The following is a 21186-nucleotide window of genomic DNA, read 5'->3' as shown; positions in this document are numbered from 1 at the left end:
TAGTTACGTTTATTTTCAGCATTCATATAAAGAATTATGCTGATCACAGTGGCCGCGCTGTCTAAAGCATGAAATGTCTTCGCTCGCTCAAACACTGGGACCGTGGTTTCTAATCCCACTCTAGGCACGGATGTTTGTGTACGTTTATTACGAGCTTGTGTTGTTCTGTGTGTAGGTAGCGGCCTTGCGACGGACTGATCCCCCTCCAAGGAGTCCTTCCTACTGTGTGTAGGATTAAGGATCTGAGAAAAAGAGGCCAAGGCCCAACAGAGAGCTGTAGAGCCATGGATAAATAGAGACAGAGAGACAGATAGATAGATAGGTATATAGGTAAGTAGATGAGTACGTAGATAGATAGACAGGTAGATAGATAGGTAAGTGGGTAGATAGACAGACATGTAGGTGGGTAGATAGATAGACATGTAGGTAGGTAGATAGATAAACAGGTAGGTAGGTAGGTGGGTAGATAGATATACAGACAGGTAGGGAGGTAGGTAGATGGGTAGATAGACAGACAGGCAGGTAGGTAGATAGATAGATATAGAGACAGGTAGGTGGGTAGATAGATATAGAGACAGGTAGGTGGGTAGATAGACAGACAGACAGGTAGGTAGGTGGGTAGTTGGAGAGACAGAATTATGTGGCTTGTACGTCGCCTTCTCAAACACCACAAACTCGCTCTACTTCAACGCATGTCCCTTGCAATTCTTGCAAAACTCCCCCAAAATTCCAAATTCTGTCAAAAACTCTGTTTACAATTGTTTTACGCGCTTCCTCCGCCATGTGTTTTGCATTTTTACAGAGCTCCTACGCCCCTGCACCATATAAAGGGGTGGTTACTGAAGGTCGGCATATGAACTTTTGATGCCCCCTGGAGAAGCGACGCCGTGAAACTGCGGCTACAGCGGGGAGAGGAGAGGGGTGGCTGCAGGTATAGGAGTGGGGGGAGAGCATATCTAGGTGAAGATGTATGCTGCACTCCATATGATTACACCTGGGGTAGAACGGGGTAAATTGGGGGATAGGTAAAAGGGGGTGGAATATTAATGGGCCACTTAGTGAATATGAAGCAATCCACCGAGGCCCCCTTAACACTCCTTCCAAGGTACGATAGGTGTATGGTGTGGGGAGGGGGAAGGTTGGTGATAAATTTCTGTATCTTATAGCAGAAGGTAGCGCAAGTGGCAATGCTGCATTTATAAAACAGTTTTCTGATGGGAGGAGCTGGCTGAAGAGGGGTGCAGGTTGCGTGCATTCAGACGGGAGATGCTGGGAGATACATACGAAGTCAGACTACGCCACAGATGGCAAGTAATCTTGTAGGAGGACGGTAAAATATACGGATCAGAAAGGAAAAGTTATTTCCAATACTTTGGGGATATTTTGTCATATTTTTTGTTTGCTGAATATTATTTTTGCCAATAAAACCTGAATTATAACGAAGAGATATGGGTAAGAGTGACGTAGGCGGGGCCATGCAGACGTCATGCAGACACGTACACTCTGGCCGACCTGAGGGTCTCACGAAAGCGACAATGAACAGAAAAATTCCCTGGGATGCGATACCGTGAAGCCTGGCAAGTCATCGAAGTTTTGGTGGTTGTCACAACGGTGATTATGAAAAGTACTACCTCCTTGGATGTGACGCAGCTGAAAATGTATAGCGTCGTGTTCCTCAAACAGTGGGACGCGTGTCATTTTGGGAGTCTGATGACCGCTTGGGTGGAACTTTAAAAAATACACTTCATGGAAAAATTAAATCTTTTCTCTTACTATTTACCTAGCGGGCTGACATGACAACAACGTTACGGAGACGTATTGAGCAGGAGCTCTGTTCGAATCTAGGGCGCGACATCGGCTATCCCCAGGATATTTCATAGTTTTCTTCAGTTTCGTCAAGAAAATGGTCAATATAATACCTGGATTACGCGACAATCGCTTCCTTCCAAATCTTTACAAATTCATCGTTCGCTATCATGCTCACATTTAATGATATAAAGTTTAGACGCCCAGAACGTAATAAAATAACTCATTAAAAATTAATTCGGCTTGAGCATATTTTCCTTATTTTGAAGAAGTAAAATTAAGCTTATGAGATCATTTTGCTGTCTGTGTGTCTCTCCTAAAGCCGCTGCTTGTCAACGATTCGGTAAACACGTTCTCGCGGTAACGAATACACACTCAATAACAGAATTGTTGGACGCGTGTTTTCTATGTGGCCCGTGCAGTAACACATACTCTCAATATGTAGAAGTCCTCGAAGGAACAAAAATATGGTAATAGGCCTCGACAGGACACGAAACCGACATTGACTGGCTGGCGAGGACCACCAGCAATTTATCCGACCGACTGATTTGTTCTTCCCAGAACTTCTTGTATTATAATAGAACGGCGTTATTTTGACAAAATGGCTGGTGGGTCACTGATTTATTGATGTGTACTCCAAAGTGGAGTACACCATTCTTTTCTTGCTATACAGCATCCCATTCTTTGCTTCTTGCTGAAATAAGAAATATGGTAGCATTGTAATTATCTCTCTTTGAAACGTCTTCATGTGTAATCCACACTCTTCCCAACCCCCTTTCCCCTCTAGCACCCCATTCAGACTACATCCCCCCCCCCGTACTGCCACTGGCAATGCCACTCTTTATGATTTCTATTCTTCAAAATACCGTACCATAAAACGGGATTCTTTTGTTCAAAATGACGACCTTTCATTGTTCCACTGCAATCAAACTCAGCAACTATAGGGAAGGCGGGAAGCATCATTCCTCCCGCGGGTAAAATTATAGACTTAAATGCTGGGAGAGTACAGTCACAGCCAACAGAGACTAAACATTTTGATCGTCTCTTCATGGCTACAGATCCAGAGGTCCCGGGTTCCATTCCCGACGCTACCAGATTTTCTGAGAAGTAGTGGGTCCAGAAAGGGGTCCACTCAGCCTCGTGAGGATAATTGAGGAACTATTTCAAGGAAATAGCGGCTCCGGTCTAGAAAACCGAAATTAACGACCGTGGGGATTCGTTACATTGACCACGCGACACCCTCTATCCGCTAAAGTTGGTACTAACTTCGCCGACAAGCGGCGGTCGCTCGATCGGTATAGTTCGCTTGCGGACTACAGGCCATGGAGTTATGAGTGATTTCGTTCTACCTACCTGTAGGGTGTAAACAGGAGGTTGGATATGTCGGAGAGGCGATTTGAACGAGGAATGTCAGTAACTTGGACAGCGCAGTGATCAAGGGAATTAGTGCCCAAAACAACGGTTTCTCCTCACTACGTTTTATTTATATGCAGGCAGTATGGTATAATAAATAAGTTGATAGTCACGTGATGTGTGCGGTGCGATGGATTTCAACCTACAGAACAGGAGCTCAATCACTGAAACTGCTGTAACTTTCGGCATCAGACTCCTGTCCCTTCTTCAGGAACACTGGAGTTTTCTTCTCAACAATGTAGGGGTGAGGGACGGGATGAGGAACTTCGACGGGCACGGGGTATGGCTTCTCCACAGGGACAGGAACCTTGTAAGGGACAGGGACCTTGTAAGGGACTTTCACAGGATAAGGTACCGTTTTCTCTACAGGGTATGGGATTTTTTTCTCGACGTATACAGGGTAAGGTTTCACTACTTCGACGGGGTAAGGCTTCTCAACTTTGACTTCCACTGGAACCTTAACAGGGTAAGGAACCTTCTTCTCTACTGTCACAGGGTAGGGCTTCTCAACTGGGACCTTCACTTCTTTGTTGATGACCACTGTCTTGACCTTCTTGTGGGGGCTCCCAAAGCTCGTCTGGGAGTAGCTCTCGGCCTGACCATGGCTCTCGTGCCACGAAGAACCAAAGTCTTCATCGAACTGAGGAGCGGCGATCACGGTGGCCGCCGTCAAGGCCAGCAGGAAAACCTGTGAATCAGATCACACTTATCAACTGCAGATCTTAGAGAGGGTAAAGCACTACGCTACATACACATATGTTGGAGTGGAAGTTTAGATCCACGTCTTCTTGACCTCGACACTAGGCTGGTCAGTTTCACTCCCCGGCTGCTTTACCCTCGGGGGCGAAAAAGTCTACAGTACCCTGTGTGGTCCCTAGAACCGGCGAGGACGACTTGGACAGGAAAAAAAGATCTTGTCATAACCGGGACTCGAACTATGAACTCTCGACCGCCTAGCCAGCATCCAGTCGCTATACGGACAACAAATGTAGCGCCTAAATGGAGATTACTGTCAAATGGGATATGAGTCTTATATTACATAATCAAGTCACTGAAAATATTTGACCCTTTTGAGTCTGATGGAAGCTGTTATGTAGGCAAGTGAATGGAAGTACGTCCAATTGCAGAGGGCCTTATATAAGCCTCTAGCTAGAATGGATGGTTTTTATATTATTTAAGAACCACGGGAGACATATTTCATAGGTAATTCAGTTGCACTACAAGAAATTTGATAAGGAATATTTTGTATGGAATTAAATGACGATTTATCTTCTGAACAAGATACTGTGCTGGTTTTGCAAATACCTTTTTAAGAGTCATCTCTTCTGGGATGTGGACCGTGTAGCCCGGTAGTTCACAGACGTTTCGGAGGAACGTTCTGCCTTCAGGTTTGGGGTCTCAGTCTGGCTAGTTTCACTTTGCCGATTACTCACTTGGCTCATGTTTTGGCTCTGATGGCAGTGGTAATTAATTTGTCCGTGATACCAGTGAACTACCGGACTGCACGGCATCACATCTCAGCAGAAAAAAATCTTCTTAGACTCTGCTGTGACAGAAAAATTTCTAAAAATCTGTAAAATTAAAAACTACAGGTCCACAGGTATGTGACTGCATATAGTTTGGAACAATAGTCTCTCCGAAACGTCGGTCTGCATCTATCAGAGTACAGCGCGTTACATCTCAGAAGACAATCTTGATATTCATGACAGTGTGAACGTTAAAATCTGCCCATGAAATTAAATTTGGTTTTGATGTAAAGTACTGTTTGTTGTACGATACAGACCAAAAGGAATTACCTGTACTTACCAGAACCTTATTTTATCAGAACTAGATTATTGTTTTTGGAGATGATACATACAGACGGACAAACACGACTACATCAGACGTACAGGCATATAATAAAACACATTATCATAAATCAATTCAAAATTTTAAGCAAATAAATCCATTCAGGATAACTCTCTCTGAGAAGCTAATTGTTGCTCAGCTATTCAAGAAATTCTCCACATTTTATGGAACCCAATGGTTCATTGCTGTGTTCACAAGAGCCTGCCACTGCTCCCTATACAGAGCCAGATGAATCCACTCTGCAAATTTCTATCCAACTTCTTTAAGAATCATTTTAATATTATCTCTACTCAAGCATTCCAAGATGTTACTTCCAGGCTTTCTGGACAATAATTTCGCTCTCAAATTTGCTACATGTCCTGCCAATCTCATCTTTCATTAAGAAAGAACGAATAAATGGATGTTACTACGGGTTCCGCATATTCAAAAACGAACAACAAAGGAATAAAAAACGTAGGTTTTAAGAAGCTCTTCAAAATAAGCTTTCTTCATGAAGACGACAGCTGACGACAGAGAGACTACTGCTGGCAGAGGCATCTACCGGATGAATTGGTACTATCTGCAACCAGGGCGCCGAAGAGACTCGTGCAGTGGCAATGCTATACACTCATTGCTGAGTTCGAATCTCAACCCTGACAACGGTTATCCTGACTAATGTTATTGTGATTTCCTTCAGTCTCTCAATTCAAATGTCGGGATAGCAACCCAATTAGGCCATCTTCTGCAGTTCACAGTTCATACAGCCTCGTCACTGACAGCGTCGTTAAATAAGCAACCAGCCAGCTGCATCCTATAGGGGCGCTGTGTTACGAGAGTCTCACGCAGCAACGTTAAGATTTTACTGTAAAGGAAATGTTGCACTTGCGGTTAATTAATTAAACACCGCTTCACTAAGACGCGTTGGGATTGGAGATATAGCTCCACCGTTTCTAATCTCGGCACTAGACAGAGGACAGTAGACAGCTTCACGCCCCTGCCGTTTTACTCCCAGAAGAATAGTCACCCGTTACCCATTGGAGAGGAGGCTGGACGGACCCCAGAGCCGATCGAACCCCGACTGTCCAGATCGTATCCCTCCGTTATGCTGACTGACCTACTCCGGCTTCACAATTTTATTGTACAAAGAGATACTATAATAAAAATCCGTGGCCTGTAGTCCGCAAGCGAACTATACCGACCGAGTAACCGCCGCTTGTCGGCAAGTTAGTGCCAATTTTTGCGGATAGAGGGTGTCGCGTGGTCAGCGCAACGGATCCCCACGGCCGTTAATCTCGGTTTTCTAGACCGGAGCCGCTATTTCCTTGAAATAACTCCTCATTTATCCTCACGAGGCTGAGTGGACCCCGTTCCAGACCCACTACTTCACAGAGGCGGTCATTATAATAAAAAATAATTTAAAATAAACCCACCGAATAATGGAACAACAAACCGGGTGTGAAAGAACTGGCTTACCAGAAACCACATGTTGCTGTGTTGGTCGCTATGGGTTACAGAACTGATGACAACTGAAAGTCGCCTGTCCTCTTATATACGAGCGGTTCTGAGACCGAAAGCTGGGGCCTGCCACTTCCCTCTCTTGCAGCCTGAGTAAGGCCATCAACTTGTTCACTTGGCCAATCCAAGGCCATCTCACTTTTATATAGGCATTAGAATTGTTGTGACATGTAAGCGTGAACGCGGGTTACTTGGCCCACATATGGATGCAGAAAGAAGTAGGTTAGATTATATAAGTAAACACATTCTCTGCCTGCAAATATTATCAGTTTGCCTTCATATCGCTATAAGCAAGACTGTGACATGTTGCTGAGGAATCTGCTGCCTCCATATTCAGGGCAGAAACCTTAACGGCAAAATATATGGGGACATGACTGATGAGACTGGACATTGAGAGCCCAAGTTTGAGGCGATGGTCCCTAAAGGGGGGATGAAACATATAAATAAAAGAACTACCCCAGAATTCACGCTTAGGGATCGAAGAGAACCACAAAAAACCTGAACCTCACCCCAAATACAATTATTTACTTTTTAGGTTCTTGGGGTGGGGTGAGTCTACTTGTTATGTCGGCCACTAACTGGCCTATTGTACCGGCCCCGGATGATAGGTGACGGTGATTGTGGAACAATAAACGGAATGAGAATTGGCAGGGGAAACCGAAATATTCGGACAAAAACCTGCTTCACTCCCACTTTGTCCACCACAAATCACAAATGATCTGAACTGGGCTCGAGCCCGGGCAGCCGGCGACTAACCACCTTAGCTGCGGCACGCCCCCCCACCCCCCACCCGAATACAAGTCGGATGCGTCACCACGTGCCCTTGTCCTGCAGACAAGAGAAGGATCTTCGTCCTGTCAGCTTGAAACGTGTATTATGATCTAGAAGTCCTCACAACTTCGACCAAAACATTGTCATCTTCTGGGATATTACACCCTGTATCCCGGTTTAAGTTCATCAACGTTTCGAAGGAACATACTGCCTCCATTTTCAGGGTCGAAGAATAAGTCAAAGAAGTAATCACAATCAGTAAGCGGCAGGTGGCGAGGAGAGCTCAGTCGGTAAAGCAGGTAGGCTGCCGTTTGGACAGAGGAGGACCTGCTTCTGAGGAAATGTAGGAGAATTTTTCTTTTCGTCACAGTGCGCAGACAGGACTGGGGCCCAATCAGCCTCCATACAACGAATAATGGGGCTTATTTCCGATTGGGCAAAGCGGCTGGGGCGTGCAGCTTCTCACTCACTTCCATCCAGCGCCGAGGTTAAGAATAATTCTCACCTCACGTCCCCAGAAGATCTTACTCTTTGCAGTCGCGGCACTGAGAACTCCAGATCCAAAGTAATAAACTAAATCTATTCCTGTAAGAGACCGCGGAGGCCCATAAGTCTGTGAGACGTCGAGGCCTCCACATTTTCTAGATAGTCGGCTCATGGATGTCGTCGAAACGCAACACGACGTCTTAGCTGAGGGTCGGTATAGCGTTCTCTGTATTGAGACTGGCTTCAGGCTGGACGACCGATGGGTTGTAGTTCGAGTCCCGGTAGGGTCAAGAATTTTGATCTCTCCACGTCGTCCAGACCGGCTCTGGGGTCCACCCAACCTCCTATCCAATGGGTACCGGGGGCTCTTTCCCAGGGGGTAAAGCGGCCGGGTTATGAAGCTAACCACTCACCTCCAGCTAGTGCCAAGGTCAAGAAAATATGGATCTATACATCCACTCCCACATACACCTTCATGGAGTAATGCTTATTTAGTTAAGCACAGGGACAATGTTACCTTTTACTGGGACTGGAATATGACTGGACAAAAGTGGGTATTAATAAATTTCCAGCAGAGATTAAAGAGAGGCGAGTAACTCTCTGCAGGTCACGCGGTCTGGCCTCCTTTCAAAAGTCTGCTAGACGTACGTACATTCCATGCAGGTTGCGGTACGGCGGTCTAGCTTCCAGCAGATGTCTGCATCTTTCGACGGGCGTGACGTCACAGCTGCAGTTACAGAAACACTAGCGATACCAACTCCACAGGACAGAGTCCTTCTTGAGAATGTGGATGTCAACAAATTAAATAGGTTACTTACTTACTTACTTACTTACTTACTTACTCATGGAGCTGAGCCCTTCTGAGTAGCCGCCAATTCTGCAGCTACTCAAGAATTTCCCAGCATTTTATGGAACATGAAGGTTCATTACGGCGTTCACAAGAGCCCTCCACTGGTCCGTATCCTGAGCCAGATCAATTCAATTCATACCATCCCATCCTATCTTAGTGGGTCCCTTGTCACCACGGCACGGCGCATCCTCAGGTTGCGGATGTTAGGTGGGTCCCTTGTCACCACGGCATGGAGCGTCCTCAGGTTGCGGATGTTAGGCGGGTCCCTTGTCACCACGGCATGGCGTCCTCAGGTTGCGGATGTTAGGCGGGTCCCTTGTCACCACGGCATGGCGCATCCTCAGGTTGAGGATGTTAGGTGGATCCCCTGTCACCACTGCATGGAGCGTCCTCAGGTTGCGGATGTTAGGTGGGCCCCTTGTCACCACTGCAGGGCGCGTCCTCAGGGTGCGGATGTTAGGTGGGTCCCTTGTCACCACTGCAGGGCGCGTCCTCAAGTTGCGGATGTTAGGCGGGTCCCTTGTCACCACGGCATGGCGCGTCCTCATGTTGCGGATGTTAGGTGAGTCCCTTGTCACCACTGCAGGGCGCGTCCTCAGGTTGCGGATGTTAGGCGGGTCCCTTGTCACCACGGCATGGCGCATCCTCAGGTTGAGGATGTTAGGTGGATCCCCTGTCACCACTGCATGGAGCGTCCTCAGGTTGCGGATGTTAGGTGGGCCCCTTGTCACCACTGCAGGGCGCGTCCTCAGGTTGCGGATGTTAGGCGGGTCCCTTGTCACCACGGCATGGCGCGTCCTCATGTTGCGGATGTTAGGTGAGTCCCTTGTCACCACTGCAGGGCGCGTCCTCAGGTTGCGGATGTTAGGTGGGTCCACTGTCACCACTGCATGACACGTCCTCAGGTTGCGGATGTTAGGTGGGTTCCTTGTCACCACTGCAGGGCGCGTCCTCAGATTGCGGATGTTAGGCGGGTCCCTTGTCACCACGGCATGGCGTCCTCAGGTTGCGGATATTAGGTGGGTCCCTTGTCACCACGGCACGGCGCGTCCTCAGGTTGCGGATGTTAGGTGGGTCCCTTGCCACCACTGCATGGAGCGTCCTCAGGGTGCGGATGTTAAGTGGGTCTCTTGTCACCACGGCAGGGCGCGTCCTCAGGTTGCGGATGTTAGGCGGGTCCCTTGTCACCACGGCATGGCGCCCTCAGGTTGCGGATGTTAGGTGGGTCCCCTGTCACCACGGCATGACACGTCCTCAGGTTGCGGATGTTATGTGGGTCCCTTGTCACCACGGCATGGCGCGTCCTCAGGTTGCGGATGCAGGAGACGCCCTCCAGGAATGGAGGGAAGCTGCGAATATATTGAATAAGCAGTCACGGACAGCCGACAAGGGATAGTCCTCCAGCTTTGGGGTTGAGCGTTGGGCTAACAACTCCTAACCGTCAAAATAATCATGTTATGAAAATGAACCCAAAGCCTCGGGCCTGGACGGATCGTCTGCATAGCAACGGGCCTACATGCCAAAATATATTTTGTAATCAGTTTTATGCAATTTATTTCCAGCTTCCTGCTCCTTCTCTGCCTTATATTACAATGTTTTCTTGATCACCCTATTGGCATTCAACTCAGTTTCTGCTCGTTTCTTAAGCAACAGTCCAAGTTTCACTCCGTGGTTTGAGTCCGCAAGCGAACTACACCGACCGAGCGACCACCGCTTGTCTTAGTGCCAACTTTTGTGGATAGAGGGTGTCGCGTGGTCAGCGCAACGATTCCCCACAGCCGTTAATCTCGGTTTTCTAGACCGGAGCCGCTATTTTCTTAAAATAGCCTCTCAATTATCTTCACGAGGCTGAGTGGACCCCGTTCCAGACTCACTACTTCTCAGAAAATCTGGTAGCCTCAGGAATAGAACCCGGACCTCTGGATGTGTAGGCAGGAACGCTGAGCACTAGACCACAGAAGCAGTCCAAGTTTCACTTCCACATAAAGCAAGAATCACAATTAACACTATCCCAGCACACCGCTGGAGCGGTGTGAGACGGAGTGTGACATGTGCCCCTGTAGCGTGAGATGCACCCCTGCAATGCGGGGATCAGCCGCATGTTCTGTCAGACAATGTGAATGCAGCAGCCATGTACGTAATCTTGTGCCCGGGGTTTTACTGCCAATACGGGCTTTACTTCCCTCTGTCAAACTAAATCCACCCCAGGATACTCCACGCTGCTCTTGCAGTAAGTTCGTCTTCAATAACATCCTTCTTGTATGTCCTTCTCCGAAAATAGGTAGCGTTGTTTCCCCCTCCAAGTTTCAATACTTTCTGTCTTTCCTTTTATTGCTTCTGGCGCTACTGGTGTTTAGATTTCTGCAAATATCTGTACATAATAAATGCTTCCTTCCCTGAGCTGCTGCCTTGACGTAGCGGGGGGCCACACTGTGTCCCGTTCAAATCTCCCACATTTTAATTAATCACTGCGAACAAATTGTGATAAATTATGGATTATAATTAACACTAGATGAAAGAAAAACTCAAAGAATTTTATTTCCTTGTTTCTTCGGTGAAGCTACTGTATCTGGCAGCGTATACCTTGACATGTTAGAACAGTGCCTGTATCCCCAGGTAGCCCAGGCGCAGTCTTCCTCCACAGCAGATTCTTATTTTACATTTGATACATTTATAAAAATTAGATTAATCAATATTTCTTCCTCAAGCCTCAATTAACCGTTCAGAATAGCCGCATGAGGCCAGCGAACTACAGTTTGTCCAAACCTATCATAGAGCGTCAAGTATGGAAAGAATAAGAAAAACAAAAGGGCCGTGTCTCGACATATGTGTAGAGGGACTGAATCAAAATCTGAAAATGAATAGTCAATATCCTGAGCGAGACTCGAACCAGTCACTTCCAGAATACAAGTCGCTTGAGCTAACCTGCTGACAAGTACCGATATATCGAACACGTAGACAAACAGACGTACTCACCGCATTTATCGATGTATGTCGCGGCTTGTGATCCCGTTACATTTAACGAGCGTATCCTTGTCGAATTCTTATCCTTGTTCCTTTCGCTTTTCCTTTTCTTTACAGCCGCTGTAATATATTTTCTGTAAGCTCAGGAATCACGTGTCCTAGAGCCTGAGTTTACAGCTCTGCCATTTGCAAAAGTCACTACCGTATTGTACGTATCGAATCTCCTGTATACCGTGGATAGTCGAACACAGCCCGTGTAAATTCCGGGCTCAAGGAGCCTCTCAAGTTACGTCTTGTATTACGGCTTTGAACACCATAAACGAGGGTTATGTTTAAAACAACAAGTCGTTACCATGGCAACATAGTGTGGATCTTGTCACACGTGAGGTAATTTCATATTGAATATAATTCTTACTGTGGCACTGGGCTGCGCCATAGCTCAAGCGGTTAGTTGCTGGCTTCCCACCGCGGCGGCGGGGGTTCGATCCCGGGTCTCGTCAAGTGGGATTTGTGGTGGACAAAGTGGCGCTGGGGCAGGTTTTCTCCGAGTACTTCGATTTCCCCTGCCAATCTTCATTCCACCAATTGCTCCACAATCACCCTCACATATCATCTGGGGCTGGTACAATAGGCCAGAAGTGGCCGCTGTACAAGGGACTTAGTCCCACTCCACTAGCAATAAAGTACTGTGACACTATATTGTGTGAGCTTCTTGACAGTCCAGTGAACTTAATAAGACAATAATGATTAAAGCCCAATCGTCACTCTATTTATCACCTGCTTTAAGGTAAGGCAAAATTGTCCTTGTGCTTAATTAAGCATTACGCCATGATGGGTTATGGGGGAGTGGATGTATAGATCCACATTTTCTTGATGTCGGCACTAGTTTAGAGCCTGGGGCTTCATTTTTGGCCTGGCACTTGTCCGGTTGCAGAGTAAGGAATTTAGTTTTCGAATATCGAGAAATAGCTTAATTTTTGTGGTTCTCCGTCTGTCTGCCCATCCCCTGATTCTGTTAAGCAGACGTCAATATTCGCCGTGCACAGGATGACGTCAAACTGATTTACATATTCACATCCGTTATGAACCCGAATGTTCTTAACTTGTTCACAAAAAACACGTCACTGGATCCTATAATCACCCAGTTTCATCCAGTTCAAAAACTCGCGTCTTACTTTTTTTTAAGATCAATTTTAATATTATTCTTCCATAAAAGACTCCAAAGTAGTCACTTGAAGTTTCAACACCAAAATTTTGTGAGCATTTCCCATGTCCCCAGTCCGCACTACATTCCAGTCTCTCCAGTAATGATTGTCGAAGAGTAAAAGGCATTGAGGCCCCTTTAGTGCAACTTTATTCAGCCTCATGTCAGTTGTTCTCTCTTAGATACATATATTTTCTCCAGAACTCCGCTTCCAATCTGCTTCATACTTGTTCCTTACTTGGTTTATTCTTCGACCCTGAAGATGGAAGAGACACGTTCCTCCGAGACGTTGGTTGACTGTGAACGCACTACACAGCTTTATATTCCAGGAGACATAGCGCTTCATAACCACCCTGTGGAAACCTCAAATCCTGAATATTAGGACCATTACTTCTTGTTTAGATCCTATTATCAGGCCTAACACTTTGTTCTGAAACACCTTCAGGTACGTGACGCCGTGTACCGCAAATGAAGTTCACCGAAGTTTCGGAGAAATATTCCGCCTCCATCATCAGGATATAAAATTAAGCCAAAGCGATCAAAGTGAGCTCTTATTATTCATGACATTTTATATTCACGGTTCTCTTGCTTTTCTAATATTTCTGAAAGCAAACTAAAGGAGTTCCGTCACCTGCCATATAGACTACCGCACAAACAAGAAGTTAGGTTTTTACGGCATGGCCATGTGGCCGCATGGATCACGACGGTTGTAGAGACCAAGCTACGTGTAACAGAAGCCACGGCCTTCTATAATAAAAATAACCCCACTGCTACCAACTCTGTTACACTGTGGGCTTTGAAATGAAGAGGCTTTGGGCTTTATACCCCACACTGGCTCGTCCTGAGGGTCTCCAACTCCAGAGGGAGTTGGAAAATATCTTGCAGTAATACATGGGCTGTCCTAAAAATAAAATAGTGTCTCAGAAATATGAGGGATTAGGGACTTTTAGCTTCATATGTGGAGAATTGATAAGTTACATGAATTTTTATATTTGATGTCGATGATCGTTTGAAGACTATAATTTGGAAAGACGTACTTCTATTTGAAGTAAACAGAGGGTACAGAAATATTGTTCCAGTGCGTTCTTTGTGAGTTCTCTGCGTCCACTGATCCTCACGTTTTTCTATCCCATAAATAAAGTGTGTGACAGAGGTATTTGTTTTATTGCTAGTGGGGTAGAATATACAAAACTATAAATTTGCCTGTGGTTCTGTATGGGTGCGAAACTTGGTCTCTGACATTAAGGGAGGAACATAGACCGAGGGTGTTTGAGAACAGGGTGTTGAGTAGAATATTTTGACCGAAGAGAAATAAGGTGCAGGAGGTTGGAGAAAACTGCATAATGAGGAGCTTCGTAACTTGTACTCTTCTCCAGTTATAATTACAATGATCTGGTCAAGGAGGATGAGGTGGGCAGGGCATGTAGCACGAATGGGGGAGACGAGGAATGCGTATAGGATATTGGTGGGAAGCCAGAAGGAAGGAGACCACTGGGAAGACTAAGGAGTAGGTGGGTGGACAATATTAAAATGCATCTTAGAGAGATAGGATGGGATGGTATTGATTGGATTGATCTGGCTCAGGATAGGGACCAGTGGAGGACTCTTGTGAAAACGGTAATGAACCCTCGGGTTCCATTAAATGCTGGGAAATTCTTGAGGAGCTGCACAATTGGCAGCTCCTCAAGGACTCAGCTCCATGAGTGAGTGGGTGATTGGGGAGGGACTAAGTCCCTTGTACTGCGGCCACTTCTGGCCTATTGTACCAGCCCCAGATGATAGGTGATGGTGATTGTGGAGCAATTGGTGGAATGAAGATTGGCAGGGGAAACCGAAGTACTCGGAGAAACTTGCCCCAGCGCCACTTTGTCCACCACAAATCCCACTTGACCTAACCCGGGCCGCCGCGGTGGGAAGCCAGCGACTAACCGCTTGAGCTATGGCGGGGCCTAGAGAGAGAGGTAAGGAAGTACAGCAAAAAGTAGGGGAAAGCGACTCATGGAAGAAGTGAGAGGCAAGGAGAGGGAGGGAGACAAGGCATAATTTCGTTAGAAGGTTCCGAGGCTTGGACCCGCGCCCCCTTATCATTAGGGCAGTAGGAAAGGTAAGACGTTAGAACAGGCTTGAGAGCGGAGCCCCGGAATTTTAATTTTCTGAATTAGTATCGAATTGTCTTTCCTGTCAGTTTCCTGTTTCCTACCGAATGAAAAACACTCATACTTATGAAATTTATTTTGTGGTCTTACCAGTACGTACGGTAACCACGGATAGTAAAGCGATGCTCGAGTATTGCTGAAAAGTGTTTCGTATGCGGTTCGAATCCTGTTTTCTTAGTGTGAACGGGTAGATCCCAGTTCCAAGTTTCAGCTACTGCGTATTGTGACTGTTCAAGAAAGAAAACCATATCCCGGACGAAGAACGGGTATTTCTGTTTGTTCCAGACCAAAATCTCTTACTCAGGGATAACATCAACAGCATTTATGCTACAATACAGCCGGGATAGCGAAGTGGGTATAGCGACTGGCTACAGGCTGGACGATTGAGGGGTCGGAGTTCGAGTCCCGGTAGGGTCAATAACTTTCTCTTCTCCAAATCGTCCGGACCGTGTCTGGGGTTCACCCAACCTCCTATAAAATGTGTATATTTCCACGATCCATCTTTCCACGATGGTAAAGCGATAGCGGCGTGAAGCTGACCGCTCACCTCCATCTAGTGCCGAATTCAAGGAAATGTGGAGCTATACATCCACTCCCCCATACGCCTTAATGGCGTTTCGCTTAATTGGTTGAGCACAGCGACAACTTTACTTTATTACGGAGACGCGGGTTAATAAATTCCTGGACTTTTAGATAACCTAAAGGTTCATTATCGTATTCACAACAGCCTCCCACTGGTCCCTATCCCCAGCCAGACGAATCGAGTTCACACCCTTGCAACGGCACTGTTATCTGTATTATTTTTTGCTTACTATCCTCTTTCACAGAAAAACTTTATAAAGAAAACGCAGTTCTCTTCATACGAACCAAGATAATTAGGGGTGATGATGATCAGAACGTCCGCAGGCGCCACATTCAGAGGACATGACGAACTGCACCTGCGCATGCGCGTGCAGTTGCGGCCGAATTCAGCAGAGCGCACCAGCTTGCGTTGATATGTGCCAGCGCACGCAAGAGCCACATAACCGACACACGGAAACAGCATTCCAATTAATATTGTTTCATTTCGACGCAAGCACAATAAAGAGGAGGTCTATAATGCGAAATGAATACTGTGGATTGTTTAATGTCGCCTTCAGTAGCCAGTAGCGTTGGACAGAAAATAAATGAATTGGAAAGGATATGAAACGAAACGATCATATCTAAATCCCGGAATTTACCCGGAAGGACTCGGGTAAACCACAAAAATTCTCTCTCAGTATAGCCAATGTTCCGAGAAACGAACCTAGCACTTCCCGATTGAGTTTATAACATTACTGGTACGTCAGCCTGCTCGATCACTGGGTTTCCAAACGCTTGCTTCAGCCATTCGTCAGTAGTGCATTGGAAATAGGAAACTTGCCTGTAGAAGGAACATTACACTTCATAAAGGCAAACTATAAATATTTCTGCCTCCTGGGAAGTCCTCTACAGAGTTACTAACGATTCGGAGAAACTGTTTCATGCTGAAACATGAAACATAACCTGAAGATGTAACCAATATGTTCCTCCGAAATATTCGTAGGTATGCGACTACACTGTATCATAGTCACTGCCTCGTGATAATATATAAACTCACGCAAAATATATTTCGAACACTGGGCGCACTACGACTGTGTGAAAGTTACCGTCTTCTGGGATGTGACCCCATACAGACGTTTTGGGGTCTAGGCCTGAATATTGAGGCAGCAGATTCCACTGAAACGTCGGAAAACATGTACCAGACTACATGTTGCAACGTCTGGAAAACCGTTATTATGTTGATGTATGTAAGGCAGATGTAATAAGGCTGAAGCCTGTTTGTTTTGTCTCGTACTGATGCAATGTGTATAAGCGTTACTAATTTGAGTCTAAACTATAACACAGAATACGCTCCACAATGAAGGAATACCAAATTTATTGTTAAGTAAACTTTTTATGGCCGGTCACGGTAGCCGAGCGGTCTAAGGCATGTACTGTCTTCGCTCACTTGGAAACCGGGATCGTGGGTTCGAATCCAACTCAGGGCATGGATGTTTAGTTTGTGTGTGTGCGTTTCTCTGTGTTTGTGTACAGATAGAGGCCTTGCGACGAGCTGATCACCAGCCCAAGGAGTCCTACTGAATGTGTATGATCTAGAAAAACAGAAGTGAACGGAATAGTTCATGGAGGTAGGCCTAGACCCACTGGGGCTGTAGTGCCAAGGGGAGAAAAACCCAACTTCTTATGAATTCACACATCACTTCTCATGTATAAGAAAACTGTATATTAACAAATAAGCTCTATAGTATAAGGTCTTGGCTGAAGCTCTCAATCCTAAAAAGCATTTTAAAATATTTAAAATCTGAGTTCCTACCTCACAGGAAACGCAATTCTTCTCAATCACAATAACAACCGGTTAATGCTGTTTAGGTCTATAATCGCTATCTTTTTCTTAGAATTATATAAAAAAAAACATAAATACACTCGTTGTATAAATTGAACAGTGATTTATATAGTTAGCACCATGTTTCAAAAGGTTAAAACATTGATACATAGCTATTTAACCAGTTTTCTTGAATATACTTTTAGTTAGTTACTAAGATTCTAATGGGGCATACGGTAGAGTAGTTGGTTGAGCCGGAAGGTCGCGGGTTCGAGCCCTGATGAGATGGATTTTTTCAATTTACCTAATCCTTCCAGCCGGACTATGACCCTGTGGTCGACTCGGCCTCTAACACAGAATTGAGTACCTGGAATATTCCTGGGGGTAAAGGGCGGCCGGTGCGTAATGCTGACCTCACCGATTGGCTAGAAATTGTGGGACTCACAACGTCTCACAACGCTATGGTTCTTCACGGCCTGTTACAGGGATAGCTTTACCTTTTCTTTAGTTTACTTTACTTTTACTAGTATTCTGATCATAACATCCAACATTGAAAAGAATTCGAAATAGTAATTTAAGGAACTTTCACAAATAAGCATGGGCGGCAGCTGATGACAGAGTACTGTTAACAGTTACTGATCTCTACCGGCAGAATATGTTACTACAATACCAAGCAGAATAATTGCGATTCTATTATACAGAGAGGTTTAGCGAGCCACTTGTTTTGTTTGGAAGTTAGTTAATTCGTCAGGGAGACAGTCAAATTAACAGTTTAATCTGCTATCCAGTTACTCCTTTCTACAAAATAATTAGTACAGTGTTTCCAGTTGATGTGCCCAATAGCACACTGTTGCAAGGAATGGTTACAATATGGCTTCTGTCTGCAATTGAGGGTTAAAACTGTGATTGATGAACGATATGCTCCGGACACTTGTCATAAATGATTGTGGGGGAGGGTGTGCCAGTTCCTCCCCCACTCCACTTCAAAATGTAACGTTTTAATCCCAATCAGAAACCCTTTACGTAACATTTAGTCACAGAATGGAACCGGTCTGCAGTGACATGATATGATTGAAAGGGGAGTAGTTGGTTAGAAAGCGATGGAGGAGTTGCCCGCTGCTTGATATGCCTTCCTTCCCTCACAAATGTTCGCATGCAGAAAAGCAGAGTGCATCTCGAACACAGAGACACGTGTAAATTTGGCCGGTTCCTTCATTCTGTTCCCTGGTCACACTCCACACACCATCACGCAAGGATTTCGGTGTCTGTGTTTTGGTCACAGAATCTGCGCTCAATCGCGAACAGATGTATGCCTCCTGGGTTATTTAAAGGCGCGTCCACATTACTCGTGCTTGTCGGGAGACTGGTCTGGCTTTTACTTGTGCTCGTAAATCTTCGTCCACACTACTTCAGTTGCTCGCCAGGCTTCGACGCGTGAGGATCCGTATATTTACTCGTAGTGTGTATAGGCTGTAGTCGTATTTTAATTTATTGGCTATGGTTTTTAAATTAAAAATTAAAAATTTGCTTGTCTCGTGACTTGTCATATCGTCCACATTACTCGCGAGCATAGCGAGTCACACGAGCACAAGCACGAGTAATGTGGACGCGCCTTAACGATGCTACATCAATTTTAGCGGTATTTAACTTTCAATGATGGTATAGAGGAGAAAGGACCAGTATATTCTTGAGCGACTGAGGAAAACGACGAACACAGCCAGTTAGGACAGTCGTTGTCAAGACGGGGATTCCAATCGGACATCTCCCGAAGCGTTAGTCAAATAGCTCGGTTCCTCTATTGGCATAAGTTTTATGTAGACTGTACAGTAGTAATGAGTAATGAAAATTCTCATTAAATCTGGTATAGACGGTTTACATTACAGAGACGAGTGGTTAGCTTCACGTTCCGGTCTCTTTACCGGCGGGGAAAAAGCACCCAGTACTCATTGGTTACGATGTGGAAACTGGGTGTGACCCAGAGCCTGTTTGGCCACTGTCGTGGGGGGAATATCTCTTGCCCTTGCTGAGAATCGAACCACGGGTTTTCTAATCTCTAGATCAATCACTATCCCAGATCCTGCGCTATCAGAATCCAATATTAAAATGTGATTCTGTAACGCTAAAATCTGCACACTAATATAGAAAAAAGTACAACCTTGTGGATGTTAACAATGGCACTGTTCTGTAAGTAAAGTCCTGAATATTTTAATCGAAATTCAAGTTGCCGAGTGCATTAAAATGAGACACAGAAGAAAGTTATATGGATATGTTCTGGTAACATGTACTTTTCTGTAAAAATATTATAACCCATGGTCAAACAAGGACGTCACTGCATTATGAATGAGATAACGTATTAAATTGACGGAAATGAGCATTGAGGGTTTGTCGGCCCGTTAGCTCAGTTGGTTAGAGCGTCGTGCTAATAACGCGAAGGTCGTGGGTTCGATCCCCCCACGGGCCAACTTTTTTTTCTTTTTATTACACATATCTCAAGTCGCAAAACCCTTCAGTAAAGAAATAAATAGAATATATTTACAGATATTATATATTAAAAAAAATTACTATATCAAACCACGCGGGATGGACCTTGAGACTGGAATTGTTATTGCTCTGCACAGCACTTTGGGAGGAAATATCTGAAAGTTCTCTCCATATTCCGGACATGCCCTTTTCGAACTCGAATCGGGACGACGGCTGTTCACACCGTCATTTTTCGTGATTTTCCTCAGCCCATCCACGCAAATGTTACGATAACATTCCGATTAATCCACCACAGTTTCCTTTCAAATCCTTTCTAATTCATCTGTGATACTACCAGTCTATGTTATGCAGTCTAGCTACACGCAGGGTCTCAAAATAACCTCCCCCCAATAATATTTGGATCCAAGGTAAGTATAATTAGGAAGTGAACAAAATTTCGTAACAACAAACTTCGCTTTATATTGTGAAGAAAATAAGAAGGATTGAAGTTTATACAGGATGCAGTGGGGAAACAAGAAAGTCAAATAAAATTTTTGTTTGGAGATTTCATTCTAGGGCCTGGTACTTGATACTAGCTTTAACAACGGGAAAACACGGAAAATACTTATCTCAAACAGCAAGAGGAGCGGCTCTTATTCTGCTGTTGGGTCCCTGCAAAAGTGGATGTGGACATTGTTCTCGACTATTTCGAAGGCAAATTCTGCCTCCGTCTTCAGGATCGAAGTAATATGAGCGAGGGTTCATGGATATATAATTGTCAATGCAACAGTTTCATGAGGAGAAGGGTGGCGAGTGATGATCCGGGCCAACAGGGGCAGTTGACTCGAACAGACCAGAAGCGGCAGGGCTTCCCCCCGGGTCTGTTGGGCCGAATTCTATAAATACATGAACACTGACTGCCGAGAATCAGTAAGTAACAGGGTCGCTTTGAGACAGGGCTCGTGCGGCGAAACGTCACTAATTCGGGTAAGAAATTGAGACCCGGATAACATGACACACTGTAAAAGCGAATTAAGCGCTACAGCGAGATTATCATGCAGCTTTAATTCGTTATAATATCGTTTATAGTAGCTACGAATTGCATCATCGGCGCTACTGTCTCGCTACTGATAACGTCGTTAAATAATCAACTAGGAAGAAAACAAACAGAAAAAAAAATCTTAAACTTTCCCTGTAACGGGCCGTGAAGGCCCATAGGGTTGTGAGACGGCGAGGCTCCCACATCTTCTACACCAAGGGTATCCAAACTACGGCCCGCGGGCCACATCCGGCCCGCGAAAGAATTGTGCAGAAATGCGCCAATTGAACTAATTTTCCAGTGAGTACTGGT

General features: G+C 45.3%; 1 protein-coding gene and 1 non-coding gene across 2 annotated transcripts; one reads left to right on the top strand and one right to left on the bottom strand.

Annotated features, from left to right (window-relative positions):
• Window positions 1-3279: 3279 nt before the first annotated feature.
• On the bottom strand, window positions 3280-4661 carry LOC111868049 (aggrecan core protein). Its single transcript, XM_023858405.2, has 2 exons — window positions 4653-4661; window positions 3280-3907 (listed from the first exon to the last, which is right to left on the bottom strand). The coding sequence occupies exons 1-2, from the start codon at window positions 4659-4661 to the stop codon at window positions 3377-3379; spliced, it is 540 nt and encodes a 179-aa protein (XP_023714173.1). The 3' UTR covers window positions 3280-3376.
• A 15101-nt stretch (window positions 4662-19762) lies between these two features.
• Window positions 19763-19836, top strand: Trnai-aau. The gene has a single exon. It is a non-coding gene; the product is annotated as a tRNA-Ile (tRNA).
• The last annotated feature ends 1350 nt before the right edge of the window (window positions 19837-21186 follow it).

This window comes from Cryptotermes secundus, unplaced genomic scaffold, assembly GCF_002891405.2.
Source record: "Cryptotermes secundus unplaced genomic scaffold, Csec_1.0 scaffold815, whole genome shotgun sequence".
Lineage (NCBI taxonomy): Eukaryota > Metazoa > Arthropoda > Insecta > Blattodea > Kalotermitidae > Cryptotermes > Cryptotermes secundus.
This window is presented reverse-complemented; position numbering and strand designations above follow the sequence as displayed.